The 19,957-nt window shown below is 52.6% G+C and overlaps 3 protein-coding genes across 3 annotated transcripts; 2 read left to right on the top strand and 1 right to left on the bottom strand.

Moving 5' to 3' along the window:
• Positions 1 to 152: 152 nt before the first annotated feature.
• Positions 153 to 9,649, top strand: COCSUDRAFT_56339 (hypothetical protein; the record flags this gene model as incomplete). Its single annotated transcript, XM_005646379.1, has 20 exons — positions 153 to 189; positions 604 to 682; positions 825 to 927; positions 1,062 to 1,328; positions 1,541 to 1,756; positions 2,034 to 2,315; positions 2,812 to 2,964; positions 3,238 to 3,480; positions 3,701 to 3,899; positions 4,086 to 4,240; positions 4,406 to 4,582; positions 4,746 to 4,844; positions 6,098 to 6,216; positions 6,544 to 6,737; positions 7,121 to 7,290; positions 7,497 to 7,670; positions 8,065 to 8,199; positions 8,427 to 8,584; positions 8,811 to 9,028; positions 9,360 to 9,649. The coding sequence occupies 20 exons, from the start codon at positions 153 to 155 to the stop codon at positions 9,647 to 9,649; spliced, it is 3,468 nt and encodes a 1,155-aa protein (XP_005646436.1).
• Positions 9,650 to 11,919: 2,270 nt separating this feature from the next.
• COCSUDRAFT_17205 (PIN domain-like protein) lies at positions 11,920 to 14,170 on the top strand (the record flags this gene model as incomplete). Its single annotated transcript, XM_005646380.1, has 8 exons — positions 11,920 to 11,984; positions 12,163 to 12,261; positions 12,518 to 12,637; positions 12,760 to 12,883; positions 12,972 to 13,064; positions 13,234 to 13,389; positions 13,490 to 13,588; positions 13,883 to 14,170. 8 exons carry the CDS (start codon positions 11,920 to 11,922, stop codon positions 14,168 to 14,170), a joined length of 1,044 nt encoding a protein of 347 aa, XP_005646437.1.
• A 3,925-nt stretch (positions 14,171 to 18,095) lies between these two features.
• COCSUDRAFT_66723 (SUI1-domain-containing protein) lies at positions 18,096 to 19,292 on the bottom strand (the record flags this gene model as incomplete). The annotated part of the gene is made up of 4 exons (XM_005646381.1): positions 18,096 to 18,521; positions 18,608 to 18,717; positions 18,859 to 19,040; positions 19,168 to 19,292. The coding sequence occupies 4 exons, from the start codon at positions 19,290 to 19,292 to the stop codon at positions 18,381 to 18,383; spliced, it is 558 nt and encodes a 185-aa protein (XP_005646438.1). The 3' UTR covers positions 18,096 to 18,380.
• Positions 19,293 to 19,957: the final 665 nt, after the last annotated feature.

Consider the following 19,957-nt stretch of genomic DNA (forward strand, 5'->3'; position numbering starts at 1 on the left):
TTTGCTAGGTGGCACCAGCTGTGTTGTCGTGACTGGGTATATCAGAGATTGAAGCTGTTCACACAAAGTGGATGTGATGTTCTTTTCTGGTAGACCGCATGAGTTTTCTTAGCACGATTATCAAAAGCAATCGAGTAGGTTTTTTTTGTAAAATGTCTGCTCCCACACCAGTGCTCGCGCAAGTTCCAAGTGGGAAAGGACGCAGGCTACATATATCGTGGGGCACTGGTGACCAGCTTCAGCTGAGCCCAATAGCAGGTGCTCAGGGAGCAGCGAAGGGAGATCTTGACAATGTCCAAACTACATATGCGGTGAAATGGTACGATGTCAGCAACTTAAGACTCGCAATCGGTTCAGATTGGATTGGATGGGCATCGGGAAACTTACTTAGACATTGAAATCTTCTTGTTCTTAATCGAAGGAGTGCACTTGCGGCATCAGAGAGGAGAGTTGCCTACGATAGCCTCCCAGCCTTCCAGGCTTTGCACACAAAACGCAACGCTGGTGAGACACTTGCATGCTTTGGTCCTCATTTTCAAGCGCTTGGCCTTGCAGCAGTAACGGAATTCACCATTGCGTGACCTGATGCTCCTTTGAAAGCAGGCAGTGGTGCAGCAGACCCGTCAGACTTGCAGGAGTATGCGGAGAGCATCAGCAGGACCCTTGCCCCAAGCATTGACAGGTCTGGCAGCCATTTGCGCCACACAGCACTCCAAATACCTGCCACAAGCGCCGTTCTTCACACTTAAGCTCTCGTTATAGCTGTATGTATTGAGAGCGGCGTAGAAAATACGCCGCTCTGCTATGGGGCTATCGTTATGCAGGGTGGGGGAGGAGGATGTGTGTGGCCAGCCACAGGAGGCAGCGATGTGGGACCTGCTGAGGATATTTTACCTGGGCCCATTCACAGATGGAAGCTTTGTGGAGGTAGTCACGTGACCCCTTGCACATCGCTCATGCCGCCAAGGATTTTGTCAGCATGCTTGGTAGCAGATGCATTGGCGGGCATGAGGGGCCTAACCGTTCCTCTCGTGGAGGCTCATGACTATTTCCACGTGCAGGCCTTGGCGGCATGGGTGCAGCGCCATGCAAGGGTGCTGACAACTGCATCCGCGCCCAGCGGCGAGGCTGCAGGCCCCTCTCTGCCTGAGCAGATAGAAGCGCTGCACAGCTCTGAGTCTGCGCCAGAGCAGCAGCCCCAGTACTGGCCGCTCCTGCAGCGCCTGGTTGCCCTGGGAATGACTGAGGACGCCGTCGGGCTGCTAGGGCTGCACTCTGCCTGGCAGCTCGCATATGCAGGCGGCAGGAACCAACAGATGCTGTCACTGGTGCGTCACTCTCCTTGACATTCTAGCACCTTTTGCAACAGGTCAAGGAGGATGTTATCAGCCCATTGCCAGCTGAGCATTGAGAGCCGAGCTTGATGACCGCAGCTGCCATGCATTGACTGCATCCAGGTGCAAGGCTTCAGATGAGAAGAAAATGTCATGGCACATTGTGTTCCTTCAGGACTGACTGATAGTGCTGTGCGTTCGCACAGATATCAATCCTGGAGCCGGCAATCCTGCTGCTGCGACGCATGCCTCGCCTGCACCCGCCTGCCCCAGTCGACGCGTCTGTGCAGGCCTTTGACGATCTCCCAGTCTTCCTGGAGCACAGGCGCGCCGCAGCTCCCTCCCTCCTCTATCCTGCAACTTTCTATGCTTACATTTCAAGGACAAGTCTGCCTGTCTCCATTTTGTCGTCTGATCTGACAGTGACCATCTGCTGCTGAGGTAGCCGGCAGAGTTGCAGACAATGATCATCCAGTGAAACAAAGGGAGGACATTAATCTCCATCATATATTTGTAACACAGTGGACCCTAAGGTGCCAGCGTGACCTGCTAAACATGAGAGCATCTGGCAGGAAAGGCAGGGTGCAAAGAAAGGCCTGGCTTCAGGGGGTTAGATGTAGAACCCCCCTGCTGGCTTGGTCATGGGGGCACTCACTCCAATTCAGGCCCGGTTTGCGCAGGCATGCATGGCAGTTGCAGGTGAGGCAGCTGCTGCAGGACGCCACACTGTGGAGCAAGGCTGTGGCGGCCAACAAGCAGACAGCCGAGGGGGTGCGCGAGCTACTTGACATCCTGCTGGGCGCTGACGCCAGCTTAGTCAGCGGCAGCGCCACCTGGCTGGAGCACCTGCTGGCCATGTGCCTGCATGTGTACCCTGGCATGCGCCCCAACGCTGACCTGGAACCCCTGCTGCTCAAGAGCCTCGCTTCCAAGGACGGCGGCGGCGTGGAGCTGCTCATCGTCTTGGAGGACTTCTTTCAGGTGCGCAATGCTTTAAAATGACACTGAAACTGCGCCTTATCAAGGCCGCCGGTCTGCACTTTATCCTTTGCATGACCTTTCTCCAGAAGTCTTTCTGGCACCCCATGGCACCCTTGTCTTTTTTTAAATGTCATCCCACATGCCATTTCATTGGCCTGCAACATTTCATTGGCCTCCAATAGATAGGATTGTGAGGTCAAATGCTTCTCAATGCCTCGTTTCAAATCAGAAAGTTGCTGGGGTCAGGCTGCTCTCAGCAATTCTCTCCCTGCATGTGGACAATGCTGCAGGACAAGGACTTCATATCCTTACTTGACTATTCATACGACCCTATGGCTGCAATGTGCAGTATGCCTTGCTCTTCATAACTAATTGCTCTTCCGCAGGCTGCGTTTGCAAAATACTACCATATGACCATACATGTTCAATCGCTGGACGCTCAGGTGAAATGCTTTGCAACGGCTCCCTTTCTGACAGAAAAAATACTTTGTTTTAGGCTGCGGCGAAGCAGGAGCTGCAGGGTGTGCTGGAGGTGTGCAGCCACTCCTTCAGCGCCTGGTTCATGGCCCATGTCCCCGACCTGCTCGCGCGACACCCCACCGCCCCCGCCACCCTCGGCCGCTTCCTCCCCCACTTTGGCGCAGACCAGGTGCACATCTGCATCAGCCTTCCTTATTAATAGCGCACACTGACACGTCCATACCGGTACATTTGTTCTCTTGGTTCGTGCTTGCTGAGCAGGCTTGTCTCCCAATCCCTGTCAATCATGTCATGGCAGCTGTCAGATCCAGGGCCCGGAGCTATAAATGTTTATCAGAGGGTGACTTACGAGCTGCAACCACACTAGTAAATCAGTATCACTATCAAAGTCAAACAGTCACAACTGAGTGTGCTAATGGGGCTTTGTCTATCATGCACACAGACGGAGTTCTACATGCTGGAGTATGCGTCTGCGCTGATGACGGCGCCTCAGACGTGGGAGCTGGCGGTCGAGTACCTGGCGTGGTGCCCGGTGCACGGAGAGGCTGTGCTGCAGCGATTCCTGGAGCAGCTGCCGCTCGTGCAGGAGTCGGATGATTTGGCGCTCAAGGCCCTGCAGGCGAGCACCCGACCAAATTGCCTCTCCCAGCCACAAACGGGCAAATCTGCCCCAAGCACCGAATCAGTCACCTTTGCGTGTGCAAAGACCTCCTCACCTTTTTTATATGCGGCGCTGTCTCACTTGCACTGTCCCTAGTGCAGTCCCATGAAGCTTTAGACTGCATGGGCACCTGAAATAACCCATAAGCGAAGATAAATATTTTAGCATCTTGGCGTCTAGTGCGTGGTAGCAGCGAGTTCCTGGGCCTGGATGGGGTTAGTAATGAAGGGGTGGGTGTGTGCAGGTGTGTCGGCGATACGGCATGAGGGCGCAGGAGAGGGGCATCTGCCTGACAGTGGGCATGCAGCGGCTGCAGCAGGGCCGACTGGCAACGGCGCTGCAGTGGCTGGGCAGAGCCGGCGACGAGGGCGCTCTGGCCGCCGCTGCACGGCCCCTTGTGCAGTCGATAGCCGAGCATGCCGCAGCTCCAAGCTCTCACTCAGGTGCGCCCTGCCAGATAGTAAGAGATCACGCATGTACTGATTCGAAAATAAGCTGCTTTTCAATTTCCCTTCCCCTTGCACAACTGCGCAGGTTCCCGTGTCGGTGCAGAGCCTTTGCCTTGTCGTGACTGTTCATGCATTCAAGGGGCAGAAGGGAGTATACTGATGTTGTATCAACATGTGCAGGGGACCTGGAGAGGACATTGGGGGATCTGGAGGCGATGTCAAATGCTGCTGCAAGCGGGTCTGGCAGCGAGAGCGGGCAGGGCACATTTGGGCTCATTCGCTCGTACATTGCCTTTGTGAGAGGCCTGGGACAGGGCTCCAATACGCATGTAGAGGTAAAGTCCCCCTTCAGAACTGTACTGGATATGCCCATTGCATGGTACACTTGCGGGTTGATAACATGATTGTTACGGGGCAGATCAACCAGATCTGACACTCGGTAGCCCAAACAACTTGCTTGAAACAAAGAACTTCACACCCTCCTTTGTGCCCATGAGCAGGCTCTTGAGGACATCAGAGCGGCCAGCGCTGCACTGCTGCAGCTTCTGAAACACCCCAGCTTGCCAGCTGCAACACATGCAAACCTGCTGTTCAACTCCATTGAATTGCTGGAAGCGCCAATATCACCGCCCCTCTTCTCAGTGGCAGACACACAGCAGCTGATTGGCCATTTGCTGGTGCGCCCATAAGCCTCTTATCTGCATTGTGGCGCCAATATGTTAATGATGCTGAAACATTGTATCAGCCTTTTGGCAGGAAAACGTGTATTTTATTATTTAATTGTGTCAGCCTGTAGCGACTGGTGCACTGACACCTGGTGCATGGGTGTGGGTGTATCAGGAAGCAGCATCAGCTTTGAGGAAAGGCCATGGCAGTGTGGCGGATGTGGACACCTCTGGACAGGAGCAGCAGCACTTCTTGGAAGCCAAGATAGATGCTGTGCAGTTAACACTGTCTAGAAACCTTGCCAGAGCGCACATTGCAGCTCCGCTGGCGTGAGACTGGGACTTTTGAGACACTTGTGCAAATCTATCACAAATCTTGAGCCGCACGCTCCACCAAATAAGAGCCATTCGTAGAATACGACGTGTCACCGAAAAACACTTGCAACTGAACAAGTACCGTAATGGAACTGCTTTCCCTCATCAATCCAGGTGAGCAGCCAGCTTCCTGGCTGTGAGAAGCTTCTGCCCACCCGGAATCTGCCAATCCCGTTCAGGATGCGGTTGCTTATCTATTCTTGTACGCACGCTTGCTTCTAACATCAAGAAATTGTCAAGCTCTCATTGATCTATTGTTTTTTTTTATAAATTAGTACAATCTGATGAGAGCTCTGTCATACCAGTAAATATGAACTGTCATGGCCATATCAACATTGGATGTTGGCAGAATTCGAGGTACCAGAGCGATCGCTTTTACATGCAGAATACATCTGTGCGCGACATTTCATTCGAATTCTCTCCTTGCTCATCGACAGCATAGGCGAGACACTGGAATATGGCAGGTGCCAGTCCTCGCTCTAGTGCTCTCTTCAGTCGCTCAGCACCCAACAAATGTGATCGTGACAGATATCGTGAGCAACAGATTGGATTCCTTGCACACGTTAAAAGGTGTCCTGGTCTGAAGGTAGATCGTATTCCACAGGTGCAGAAGAGATTCCAACAGCGTCCTTCCATATCATCTGGGAACAGAAGAAAGGCTGTCCTGGCAGAGAAAGACGAAGAAAACCTCACAGAAATAGACTCAGGCCACAACTTTGATGTTGCCACAGCAATTGCACTAGCAGGCTGTGCCTTTGAGAGCTATAATGAGCCGGTGGGAGTGGTGGAAGGATACCAAGAATGGAGCATCTTTGGCACCTACACCACATATGTAGACAGGTGCGCTGTGCCTCTGTATTGGACAAATGCACAGGCGTGCAAAATTAGCTGCAGAACTATAATGGCAATCGATGTGGACTTGCAGGGACTTCATGAAAGAGACTCTGGCGGGCATGCTTGAAGTCCACTTGAGGAGTGCGACCGGCCTGCCAGCTCGAGATGTGCGGCAACTTCCTCCTTGCAGGCCAGGAGCATGTCTTGATTTCTTGCCGCTAATGTATCAGCGCTTTACTGCCATGCCAGTTAATCGCAGCAGCCCTAGCGCGCAATGTCATTGATCCAATAGAAGGCATATAATGTGCATGCGTGCAGCTCTGGGGAAGCAGTGATCCGTATGCTGTGGTGACTATCGGGGAGAGCGCGCGGCGCAGCAGAGTGATTGACAGGACCCTGGATCCTGTGTGGGACGAGCGCTTTCAACTCTATGTCCGGTGTGACTCCTAGCCTGCATTGTGAAGCTCATGTTATGCCAATCTTGTACACATTAGCCCTCTCTTAGCTGCACCATTGAAGCCACATGTACGGCTCTGTATCTGGGAGTGTCACAACTTACGATTGAATCCTCTGGATTAATATGTATTATTCCACTGCCACTCCTGCCATGAAGTGGCAGTTTCATGTGTGTGTTGTCCCCGGCACGCGCCATAAAGCAGTGATTTCCTTGCATACAGCATGCGTCTTGACGCATCCCTCATAGTGGCAGAGGAAAAAATCTGTGACTGCAGGAGCATCTTGTGAGAGAGGGGATGGTTTTGCAGGGACCCGGAGAAGCAGAGGCTGACCATCAAGGTGTTTGACAAGGACACCTTCACAGCGGACGATACCCTGGGCTTCACACTCCTGCCCATGTCCAGGCTGACAGACGGCTCCACGCATGACCTGGATCTGCAGCTTGATGGGGATGGTGGGGGCGGCCGCATCCAGCTCAGCGTCACATTCTCTCCATTCTCTGGTGCGTCTGCTTAGATTGAATCTTGCAAGTTTTGGATATAGCGCTGGGAATTGGACTGTTGATAAGCATTATATTTTAATTCATTTGTTGTGCAAGCTAGAGTACACATAATGAATGACAGCCCTTGCACCAATCGATTTTCCTGCTGGTCTTAATCTTGTCAGTACACTCTTTAAAATTAATTGCGTAACACATTAGCACCCTCGAGTGACAGCATAATTTAACGTGACTCCTCAACATGTCACTGGAAGGGAGGAGGGACAATTTCTGCATGCATATTGTGCCAGACAAGGTGGCAGATGCTGTGAAGACAACACTGTCAACAGGGACTGGTTGTATTATCAGAAGGGATGAAGAAAACCTCTTCGTGTGTTTCATGGCAGATGAGGTGGCGGATGCTGCTGAGGCTGACATGGGGGAGCCAGCCAAGGGGTCAATCGTGGAGGGGCTCACATCTGGCGCATGGAGGGCCCTGGCAGAGATCAGCGGCAAGACAGCGGAGGAACTCTATGATCCGCTCTGCTACATTGAGAACGCCGTCACCGACACACAGGTGCCATGAAGTGCCACTTCTCTATTGCCTCATGCATTAACAGGATCACATCTATAGCAAATCAACGGTGTGTTCTGCGAAGGTCGAGCACCAAATGGTAGCTCCTTACAGCATGCAATGACATGCAGGTTCCTTGGGATCTTTATTTCAAGAGGTCCCAAATGGCATCCTAGATATGTGCTTTGACCTGTGTTTCATTGGCGCAGGTGTGGGTGTTCAGGAATGTGTCGATGAAGTGTCTCTGCATCGCCTTCCGCGGCACAGAGCAGGTCAAGTGGAAGGACCTGATTACGGACCTCAGCTTCCAGCCAGCTGCGTTCAACCCGGAGAGGGTACTTGAGAGCGGCAGCTCCCACTCCCTGCTTGCATCCTCTGACGAGGTATAATTTCCCAACCCTTATCTGCCGTGCTTTTACAAAGAAAAAGCTCGCACACTGCCAGCACCAGATTCTCAACCAGATATTTGGCAACCACCCCTACACCCCTTGTTCTGTATAGTTGGTACCCCTTTTGGACCTTGGAAACAGCAAATTCTAAGCGAAGTAGTCGATACAAAGTCCCCTGTTGGAATCTAAAGGACCTGAAAGCTTCTGCATGCATCAGAGACAAGGATGCAAATCCAAGCCTGGCTTGGTCCATGTGGCTGTATTTGACAAGTTTACGGATGCATCCCTGCCTGGAAGCAATGCCTGGAAGCAAGACCTGAGACATCGGTGTAGATTCTCAAGATAATTTTTCAGAATAGACTTTGACTTTTTTGTGCTGGCGCTCCAGGGCGGCAAGGAGGAAGACTGGGCCAAGCTGGCCCAGAGGACGTTCCAGGTCTTCATGGGCGCTCAGGAGGAGCTGTCACCATGTGAAGAGGAGGAGATACAGAAGGCTGCCAATGCAGAGCCCTGGGTCCATGAAGTGCGCTTCGTCCCCATTCATCGCCTACACTGCCGATTTGCATGCATGCATCCGATCTGCTATTGTTTCCATTGCCAATAGCACCAGTGGAAAGGAGCTGCAGCACGCATGCTGGCAACTGTGCCTTGAGTAGCCAATGTGTCCCGTACAATAGACAATCCCAATGCCTTTGGCAGCAGAATGGGGCTGCAATATGCCGAAGATACTCAAGCGCCAATTCTTCGCAGGGCTTCTTGCGAGCATATGACTCGGTGCGGACGAGGGTGCTGGGTGTGGTGGACGAGGTGCTGACAGACTCTGAGGACTCCTGGCAGATATACGTGACCGGCCACTCTCTGGGCGGCGCTCTCACCACACTGTGCAGCTTTGAGCTGGCCAACAGAAGGTGCGCAGGAAAGTCTGAAGGCAAGCATGCCCCTTTGGATCCCCTCTGACTAGCACCTCTGCATTGGCAATCTGCGCAGTCCAAGTTCTTCACGGCACGCCCAATACTTGAATGCATGCAGGCTTCTGAGAATACAGGTATTCTTGTGCCCCCTTTTAGACACAGGAGTCCACACTGCATGGAGCTGACTGCACGAATTCTGACTGTATGTATTGCCTGCATGCAGATACAGGCATGGAGGGCAGCCGAAGGTCACGATGTACAACTATGGGTCGCCGAGGGTGGGCAATGCAGCGTTCGCATGCGCATACGACGAGTGCGTGCCGGACAGCTGGCGGGTGACTAATCGGCTTGATGTCATCCCCCGCGTGCCACGCCTGATGGGCTACTGCCACGTGGGCAACTCTGTCAGCGTCACTCCCGACGGCCAGTTCCAAGTCAATGGTGCGCAGCGTCATCAGTGGCTCACAACATTAGTGCTAGCACTCTTTCACTTATCATTAACGGCCCGCAATGGTGAGTGCTGTTCAATGGACTTTTAGCTGCGATTCTCTTTGTGCTTCTCTCATGCATCCCTGTCAAAGTGTTGGGTTGCTGTCTTGCATCATGGTGAATAATGGTGAATGTGCTGCAAAGTCTGCATATGCCAAACGAGGTGGCAGACAGTAGCATGCATGTGCAAGTGATCTCAGAATTGACCATACAATTAAATCTGCGATAGCCATTGGGCCAGTGGTCGTGGATAGTGCTCACAGCGCATGTGTGATTGCTGCAGACAAGAAGGTGGACGTATTCAAGGAGGGCCACAATGCAGAGGATGTTCTGCCCAAGCTGGCACAGCGGGCGATCCGCGCTGCACAGGAGCGCAGCGAGGACGACACTGCAGAAATCGCAGCGCTCATTCAGCACGAGATCAACTTCATGCAGACCCTGGTCACTGGGAGCGCGCTGTCAGAGCACATGGAAGACTTTTATCTGGACACTCTCAGAGCACTGGCCACCACTGAAGCATCTGTTGCAGGGATTGTGGCCGAGGTCACAAAGTCAGCCGAAGAATTGACCTGACAGCCACATGCAGAGCCTGGCAGGCAGACGGTGCGCAGGACATAGGATTCAATCAGGATGTGGGATTCAATATAGGAAACGCTGAGACCGCGCATGCATCAATACAGGGGGATTTGTACATGTTTCTGGTGAGTCAGCGTTTCAATGAGGCAGATCTGCACAGTTGTTGAAAGTCATGGCATGCGTCTGTGATTAATGGGCTCAGCATTTTAGCTGACTGGTGTCTTCACCCAGCATTTTAAGAGAGTGGTGAAAAAAAGACGTCAACCTCAATATTATTATTGTCATTATTACACGCTTTTCCTGCCAGAAGCAAGGTGCGCCTGCAGACAAGCTAGCTGCAGTACAGGCTGCCAAAATCCTACCTCTTGGTGGACTCGCCAGATCCAAGCAAGACCCATTTAACCGTGGGCACAGTGCTCAGTATCTATACCGCCCCCCGCCAGCCGGGGCAAATCCTCAATGTAAATGTCGACAAAGTAATTGAAAGCATCCTCGGCCATCGCAATTGATTACGTCCTCCTCCTTTGCTGTTCCAGTAGATGGAAATAGCTATCTGACACTTTTTGAACAGTGGATTGCACATGCCGCACATGCATGCAGCAACTCTAGATTGACTTATTCAATACTTCACAGATGCGAACTTGATTGCAATTGCTTGCCTGGGAATTCTTTGGGGCACATTGGACATGAAGACTATAAGAGATTGACCAGCACCACAAGGATGACTATCATAGGCAAGTAGAAAGATTTTCCAAAAATCTCCTCCACCAATTCGTTCCAGTCCACACTTCTAGCACAAAACTCACATCTCTGTCAAGTTTTTGACTGATGGGAACGGTAATGAAAGGTATCGCAGTTGTCCGTTAAACAGCTTCATTTGTGGACCCTCCAGCTGGCTGACAACAGCATCAAGTGCTACTGCGTAGAGCACTATGCCCAGTCAAGCTCAACACATGGCATACAAATGCCATTGCCTCTCCATTTCATGTAGATGCAGACACTCTCACAGGAGAGGTCCTTCAGTGTGCAACCCTGAGTGCCTTGAACAACTCTCTAGGCAAATATGGCAGTGAAGTGTCCTGCAATTCTTTGCTCTCGCTCTCCTTTCAGTCCCATGGCTTCCACAGGAGGCCACATTCTGTCAGGTAGGAGGGCCTTCCTGCAAGTCTTTGTAGTCTGCTCTAAGGCCCCGCCCTGCAGAGTCTCAAACATTTTAGAAAACATTCCACCGATGAACAAGAGAAATGCAAGCAGTTTACTGAGAGGAGAGTGCATACAACATCAAGAACGGGAAAGAGGGGATACTCACTTTTTGAGTCAGCTCCCTGCAGGTGAGGTGTGCCCACGTCAATTTCTTCCAGGGCATCACTGACAGATGGTGCAGTGCTGAGGGGCTGCTCTACGACCTGGTCTGGTTGCTGTGATCCAGAGAGTGTAGTGGGACTCCGATCTGCTGCATTTGTGAGTGCCGGTGTCTGTTGGGAAGCCACAGCACTGTCCACCTTTGCCTCCAACAGGCTCATATTTATACTTATTCTCCGCAGCCTGCGCAGAGGCACTCTTTTACTGTCAAAATTGTCTCTACTGATCGTAGCTCGAAGTAGTGATCGCAAAAATGGAAGCAGCCCCTTGTGTCCCTGCTGACACGACAAATGCTAAAGGGCACAAGACCTCGGCGCAGAAGCAGGCCCTGGTCGAACCTTAGACTTCAATTTTATTTTGACTAGGAAGACTGCACGCACCTGCGATCGACGTCGTGCACCCTACGCTCACACAAGCTGGCCACCTCGTTCACAGTCTGTGTTGTATTTGCAACGTATATGTTCATCAGCGCCAACGTCCTCTGATCTGGAACTCCTGTTGTTGGATGACTGGTGGTGACTGCACCGTTAGCCTCCATTCTACTGCTGTTTGGGACTTCTTCCAGTGTCTGCGGGCCGAAGTAGAAATTGGAGGCCAAACCTTCAGAACTCCAGGAAAATTTTTTCCACTTGCTGATAGATTCTGCAATTGAGAGAAGATGTACATTACGGAATTGTGAGACGGGATTGGTTGTTGAGGCAAAGCTTACGCGTTTCAACTGCCTGCGATCACATGGTGTCACGTGCACGTGATTTGCTTGCTGATGTATGAATTGTGCAGCAGCAGAAATCGCAACCGCCAAAAATATGCTTGGGAAAGTTTTGACTAAGCTTCTTTATTTTTACAACTGGCCAAGGAGCTCTGTCGAATTTTCGCAGGCATCGAGGGCCGATATGCTCTGACCGATGGGCATACAAGGGCTCCTTCCTCTGCTGAAAAGCATCACAAAGTCTCCAGTCCACGTCCGCAGGTGCGTCTTGCTGGCTTAACCGAATCTGAGCCATTCTGACATCTTATCAAAGGGTAGAAATGAGCGCTGTGTTGCCGCAAGGTCGACTGATCAAAGGCATTAATTAGTGAAACACTGCCACTTAGTGCATCAATGCTCCAGATTGATAGCTTTAATTTGCGGATATTTTATTACACAGGTATAGTGGCCAAAAGGCAGCTGTGGATGCTTATGGCTGGCTTCACAAAGCAGCTTATTGTTGTTCCTATGAGCTTTGCGAGGGCATCTACTCTGACAGGTGCATCATTCATCCACCTTTTCATTCAATGGCTTGTCAACAACGCTATTTGATTTGAAAGCGGCAAGGCGCACCTGTGAAATTGAGCAGAGAAGACTTTAATGTGGCCATCTTATTATGCTGTGGCTGCCGTAGAATGAGACAGCTGTGAGCTCTGAACATTTGATAGCTGTGCAGGGTCTTTGAGCATCATCTTGCTTCGACTGTCATTGATTAGTTCTTTTTATGCGCTCTGAGCTCCCTACTTCTGTGTCAGGTTTGTTGCGTATTGCATGCAAAGGGTGGAGACCCTGCAACAGGCCGGTGTATCACCGATCATAATCTTTGACGGAGGCAGGCTCCCAATGAAGTCTGCTGAGGAAGGCACCAGGGCCAGGTGTGCATCGTGTTCTGTACTCACCAATGGAGGAGGATACGAACCGCAAAAGGGTGTCTGATGCGCTCTGGCTTACCAACCAAAATTGGAGAGGCATTGACAGAAATGTTTTAATTTTCCAGGAGCCGCAGCGAGAATCTGGAGAAGGCACGAGCGTACTGGCAGGCAGGGAATACAACAGCTGCATATGAGTCGTACCAGAGGGCCGTGGACATCAGCCCTGCCACTGCCAAACAGCTCATAGAGGTAACACTTCAGATCTGACCACTTACAGCGCGAGTCTACAATTTTAGGAGTACTGCTGATGATTGACAAAAATGGTTGGTGATGACAGGCGCTGAAGGCAGCAAATGTGGAATACATAGTGGCTCCCTATGAGGCAGATGCTCAGATGGCCTACTTGGCAATCAACGGCATTGTGCAAGTGGTGAGCTCACCAGCAAAATGCTCTGGCTTTTGTCCATGCATGTTGACTCGACAATTTTTGGTGCATTCCGTTGAATTACCGTCCTGATTTCTCCTCCAGATATTCCTTGGTGAGGTGAGGGGTAGAGCACTCCAAAAGCTTGACATAGCATACTATTGGTGTAATTCAGGTCATCTCTGAAGATTCTGACATGCTGGCATATGGCTGTCCGCGAGTGTTTTTCAAGATGGACAAGAACGGGGACGGCCAGGAAATCTGCATGGCAGATCTCCCAGAGTGCCGCAATCCCAGCTTGATCGGCTTCACACCTGACATGTTCTTGGAGGTTAGTGCTGATCTAGCCAGTCACCTGACTTTGTCTATCGCTTTTTCTTAGCCAATCCATGCTCATGCATCAGGACAATTCAGCACATGTGTGATTGCAGATGTGCATCCTTGCTGGCTGCGACTTCCTGAAGGCGCTGAGCTCCATTGGCATCAAAAAGGCGCATGGCCACATCAGAAAGTACAAGACGTTCATCCGGGTGTGTTCCTCATCTCCTAAATCGCAATGTCCTGACACAGTCAGCCCTTGCCCCATCCCAGTGCTTCCGTTCCAGTCAGTACCATTTTAAAGGGGTTACTTCTTTGCATTGATGGGGATGCTCACCACCACGCAGACCTGGGAGACCAAGCATGTCTCTATAGGTCTTTTTACCTGAGGAGAGATATGAAACATTTCTTTGGTACAGTTTGCTTCAGTGCTCACACATGCATGCATGCAATTGTGCTAGAAATGTGAACTGTGAAAACAAATTACCATGCATGCATGCATGCAGGTGTGCAAGAGCCTGCGCTTCTCGGGGGTCAAGGTGCCCCGCGAGTACGAGGCAGACTTCCAGAGGGCGCTGTGGACCTTCCGGCACCAGCGCGTGTACTGCCCGGCCGCCCGCGCCGTGGTGCACCTGCGCCCTCTGCCACCCGGGGGCCTGGCAGATGGCGTGCTTGTGCTGGCTGCCCTGCCCAGCAAGGAGGAGGCTGACCTGCCCTTCCTGGGGCCCATGCTGCCTGACTCTGTGGCGCAGGGCATTGCCACAGGTGGACCCTTGCTCCTCGAAGTCTGGTAGCACATACTTGCATATGGCGCTCCTCAGCGCTGAACAGCATTAGCCAGGAATAGAGATGATGACAGTGCTCAAGGAGAGCATGAAACACTGTAGAGAGAGCACCTTGCTCTCCGATGCTTGCCCTCTGGCAGAGCACTCAGTAGAGCATCTGCTAGATTCACACTGCCATTTATTGGGCGAGAGAAGTGTTTCAGCCTGTAAGATAGAACAAAGGGGTGCCCGGATGTTACCTGCATGCGTGCTCATGTGGGGTGACTGACTGGCGCAGGCAGCTTGGATCCAATCACAAAGCAGCCATTTCCAGAAATCCAGTATGTGCCAAGTTCTCTCCCACAAAATGGCACTGCTGATGATGGTCTCTTCAGGACGAACGCCAGAAGAAAGCAGCACAGACGGAGATCAGCTGGTAAGATGAGCTTTCACATGTGCCGCTGCAGGTCTGAGCAGCCATTTGACATCAAGCTTTGTGGGCCGTGCAAAAAATTTGTTTTTTGTAGGAACAAGGAACTCGCTGCCGGTGCATGCAAATGGCATAGCCAACTACTTCAAGGTGCTGCCTGCCAGCAGAGAAATCCAGCGCGAGTTTGCGGCGCCAAGGATGTTTGCAGGTGACTTTCAGCCTGTTTCAGGCAAGAGGAATGGCCATTGCAGATTCCTGCAAGTTGCAGTTGTGCTGTAATGAAACACTGGTCATGAATCAGTGAACCTGCAGCTGCAGACAAGGCTGGATTGGAGCGCACAGACATAAGGGAGCTTCTCGACCAGCGTGCATCCGAGCCGGAGTATGCTACACCAGCAGATAAGGTATATTAGATTTGCACCACCTTGCATTCACGATGCCCACAATGTCACGATGTCCACTCAGGTCAAATTCACTGACTAGCAATTGCAGTATGATTTGGGGGCGCATGATTTCATTCATAACAGTCAGGACAGAAATATAATAAAAGGCTTGAAGGGTGTTATCGGGTGTGCAGGCTTCACAGGGGTCTGTAGCTGATGAGACACCTGCCGAGCGCGCGGCCAGCCACGGCGTGGCATGCAGCTCACAGCCTGAGCTGGCCACAACCAGCCGCCGCACAGTCAACCTTAGCCGCTTCTCCTGCGGCCCATCCGCCCCAGCAGCACAGCACACAGGCATGTTCCATACTCTAACAGCCATGCTCGCTCTGCCAAAATGCCCATTTCTGCCAAGTCCCTGCCCGGAAGGAACTCCTGCATGCACCAACAATTGGAGCAATGCGTATGTGTCGGAATCTGTGAAGTGCTTCATCGCTTGGGGCACGGTTAGCATTCATCGCGAGCCAGCTTCAACCTCTCAATGTAGAATTTTGTTGCTAGAGAAGGCTCAACTCATCAAGTCATTGTTCCCTTTGTCCAGATCACCAGCCTATCAGTGTCCCGGCCAGGATCGGCCGCAGGAGGCCCGAGACACCAATCGGCGATCATTGCCAGCTAGCAAGCATGCCAGCAAAGCGCACACGTGGCATTGGCAGCCGCAGCCCCGTCCTGCCGGCCTCATCCGACGCCACGCTGGACTTCACCACTCCGCAGGACACAGCCACCACAGGGCAGCAGACGGCCGCTGAGCCGCACCCGGTCATGTACATCACAGAGGAGCACATCATGTTCACGGAGCTCCCACACAGCAGAGCGCAGGAGGACTGCGCAGCAGCAGACCACCTCGATGCAGGCAGTTGGCAGCCCTCAGGGTCGGGCAGGCAGGCGGCAAGTGCAGGCGGATATGACATGGATGGCTTAGAGAGGTCCGCTGGCGCAAGCAAGCGGGCAGAGGGGAGTTACGGACGCGGCAGGGTGGCTTCTGTGCTCAGCGGCTTGCAGCAGGACTCCCAGGCAGAGCTGGAGGGAGCTCTGGCAAATGCATGGGACGGCGACATGGATGGGCCTTGCCGAGAAGCGGAGGTGACCTTTGTGCCAGAGACAGCCGCCAAATGCAGCCCGGACAGGCCTGCCGCCGGCACGCACAGGGGCATCAGTCCAGCCGGCAGGCTTGGCTTCCAGGAGAGGGATGATGCGCAGGCCAGCCCCGCTGCAGAGGCAGCCCTTCGGCCAGAGCTGGGCTGCGCTGAGAGCCTCTCAGGGGCTGGTGCACAAGATGCATTCTTGGAGGGGCTGCGATCGCCGCAGCTATACGCTGAGGTCAGCAATGACTCTGCAGCGGGGCCTGGCCGGCTTGCGGCGGAGCCGGGATGCAGCGCGGGTGCGCTAGGACTGGCATGCAGCCCGAAGGTGCCGGCATGGGGCGGCGCGCAACAGCCGGTGTCTCTGTGGGCCGCCTACTACGAGGGGCCGGACATCCTGTTGGAGGCGGAGGAAGCATTCCTGCAGCCTGCGGCCCCTGGCGAAGCAGTCAGTAGCGAGGACATGCATGCAGAGGAAGATCTGCTCAGCCCCATCCACCGGCACCCTCTCGCGCTGGAGTGCGCACACGGTGGCGGCCCGGCCCACAAACGCGGCCTCTCCCGGCGAGCCGCCCCGGCCAAGCGCGTGCAGCCCGAGCTCTGCAGCCCGCGCCGGAAGCAGCGGCGCAGCTTCCTGGAGAATAGCTTCTCTGCGGGTGCCCTGCAGCTTCACGCATCGCCCACCGTCGAGGAGGCCGTGCTCCTGAGCGGGGCTGCCGCGGGGTCACCGGACGCCAGACATGCCGGCAGCGCCCTGAAGGGCTGCCCGGCCGGGCAGCGCTCTAAGCAGCTGGGCAGCCCAAGTGGGCGGCAGTCGGCAGGGGACGGCGGGTGCAGTGTGCTCCAGGAGCTCAGCAATGAGGCCAATCAGCACGACGCTGATTTGGAGCGCCTGCTCACCCCGCTGCGCGGTGCGCCAGAGCCTCTCATGCGTGTAGTCTGATACTTAAGATGGGGTGTTATCTGTCATTCCAGCACGTCAAGTGTGTATATGTGATGACACACTGGCAACTGTCCATGAGGTCCTGGCTGTGCAGGTGCCAAGCCATGTGTGGAGGTTGCAGCGGATGATGCTGATGCTGACATGCTGCAAGGTGGCTTTGAGGATGAGGCTGTGCCAGCTGCTTCCAACCTCCAAAGCCGAGCTCGACAACGGTCATCTCCTTTCAGGTGGCTATCATTTCAGGATCCATATTTTACCTTGCTCACACAACGTGCTATCTTCAGAAAGCCGCATGTCAGCATTCTTCATCATTTCATGTTGGGACTGCTCTTACAGGGGAGCCCAAAGCTTCAGAGCTTTTGAGGTTCAGGACAGGGAAGAGCCGTCATCCCAAGGCATTGAGGAAGAGCAGGAGGAAGAGAAGGACACAGGAGATGGGGATGCCTTCAATGGCTTGGGCCATGTGAAGAAATATAGCAGGATAGCGACCAAGGCACTTGACAAGGTCGAGGCTGCAGCGCGCAAGGGGGCTCACAGAAGACGAGGCTCATCTGGGGCCCTCAACAGGTGTGCACCATTGTAACTTTCCTGTTACGTAGATTTATTTATGGCATGATGTAAGGTATGCATGTATCATGCAACATGGTGCAATATATTTCGGTGACTGGGAAGCTGGTGACTGATCAGTGATGACTAATCTTATGATCTTTTCTGCAGCGAGAGCGTCCTCAGTCAGCCCTTTGCCCCTCCTCGAGCACAGGAGTCTTGCCACGACAGGAAACAGAAACAAGCTGTCAAGCCTGGCCAGGACGCACTCTTTGACAAGTTCAAGTGTGCCCCAAAGATCCGTGGCAAGTAAGGAAATACATCCTGGAGAACCAGTTGCAACATTTGCAGTTGCAAAATAGTTTCAATCCCAGTTCCAGAGATTTATCTGAGGATACATATTTTGAGACAACCTTATCAGTATTGTAAGCTCTTCAACAAGCAAAGATGTCATCTGCAATGCCCTGGAAAGATGCATGACATGCACTGCAGTGCATGTCTGTTGACAACTTTTCCGATGCCTACTCTTGCTTGCACTGCTTCTTATTAAAGCTTTCAACGGTGATGTTCCCAAGTTCAACAGGGACCACATGCGCGCATGGCCAGCGAATTGAGGCTTGATCGAAGGCACCGTTCATTCTGACAACATGAGCAAGTGGCAGCGCCGGCACACGCATGCCAGCAACTGGTCAGCTGCATGCAAGCCTTAGCTTGCAAGATGATCGAGGTGTAAGGCAGAAGAGCAGCACATCAGCAATATTACAATGCACCCGGCTGACATGCATCCCGCTGAGAAATCTCAATCCTCATCGGATTCATCGTCAAAGTAACGGCTCTTCTTCTTGTCCACAACTGCGTAGATGTGTTTTTTCTCAATGCCCTTGTCCTTGTATGTTTTGGCTATGAGCTCAGCTGCCTTGTCCACAAAGTCCCCTTGCACCTGTGGGTAATCATGGTGTGATTAGTCCAGGATATCCACACGTGTATTTGTTTTGTTACCACATGCTGATCCAGATTGGACATTACCTCAATTTGGTCTTTTTCCATGGGGTTTTTTGTGATGCTTGCTCCGCTGGCAAACTTCTTCCCAAAAAGCTTGGCCGCCTCAGCAAGTTTGACTCCAAAAGTTTCTAGCCCTGTAACACCACATCATGAGTCAGGGAGTGAGGGCCAAGCACTGAAGTCTACTTACCAGGTCAGTCTACTAGAAGCACAGGGTGATCTGATGGTGTCTCAAAGGAACATTCCTGGCAGTCGGGAGGGCTCTGTCACCGCACCTAGGATGGTGGTGACACATTTTTTCTTGCTCCTGGTGTTTGTCTCCAGCACCACCTCATTCTTGGCTTTCTTCTTGACCTTGCCGCCTGGAAGCTGCTTTTCAATGACATCTCCATGCCTGTCTTTCAAGGTGAGGTCTGCGACTGCACCAGCTGCTCCACCTGCCTGTGCTGCTTTCCACCTGCTCCCAATCGCGCCGTTTTTGGCTTTGCAAGATACATTGATGTGCTAATTCAACATCAATTTGAGGCTGTGAGCTGATCATGCCTGGTTTCTCAGCCCCTCTGAGGTGATAGTTGCCAACTTACCGTTTGTACTCCTCGCAATCCTTTGGCAGGTATTGGTTGAACTCAGAGGGCACTCCCGTTAAAGGATCGTATACAAGTTTCACAGGTTCTGCGGAAGGCGCCTCATCAGCTTGTAGATCAGCCATCACTTCGGCATCAAACCTAGATATCAAAGCCCTTGTTAGGTGTATCTGCAGGGCGCAGAACTGTACTTGTCTCAAGTCACTTGTTGCGTCTGTATCGATATGTGGATCCTGCTGAACATGTTTTGAAGCCAGAATTTTGGCTTGGCTGTTGGGGGTCGTCACAGTGTCGAAAAGCTCAAATAAGGGATTAAAACCTAGGCGTGGGCTCCATGTGATTCAGGTCTAGACACACTCGACGCATATTGCTCCCAGTATACAGCAGAAAACAAAACAGTTTGTTGCCGTTGAGTGCCCATTGCGGTGCGATGACATCAGCTCTGTCTGCTGCACTAAAAAAGCCCACACTTGATCAAGCAGCATCCTCAGCTCTTGCAGATAGCTTGAAGGCTCCTCCCAAAGCGGCCACTGCTTCGGGTTTTGATCTTTCATCTATTCCCTTACCTCCCAGTGCCTTCCCGGGCCTGTACCAGTCTTCCGCAGCTGAAGATGACTTTGTTGCTGAGCTCGAGAGCTTGGCACTGGGCACTAGTATAGGGACGCAGGCGATTGGATCCCTGAAGTCCCGGTCTGGTACACCTGTGGTGCGTAACTACCTTGCTCATGAGCTGGATTCTGCAAGTGGCATCTTCAAGCAGGACCTTGCCTTCCCAACTGCACTGCCATTT

This window comes from Coccomyxa subellipsoidea, assembly GCF_000258705.1.
Source record: "Coccomyxa subellipsoidea C-169, whole genome shotgun sequence".
NCBI classification, from domain to species: domain Eukaryota; kingdom Viridiplantae; phylum Chlorophyta; class Trebouxiophyceae; family Coccomyxaceae; genus Coccomyxa; species Coccomyxa subellipsoidea.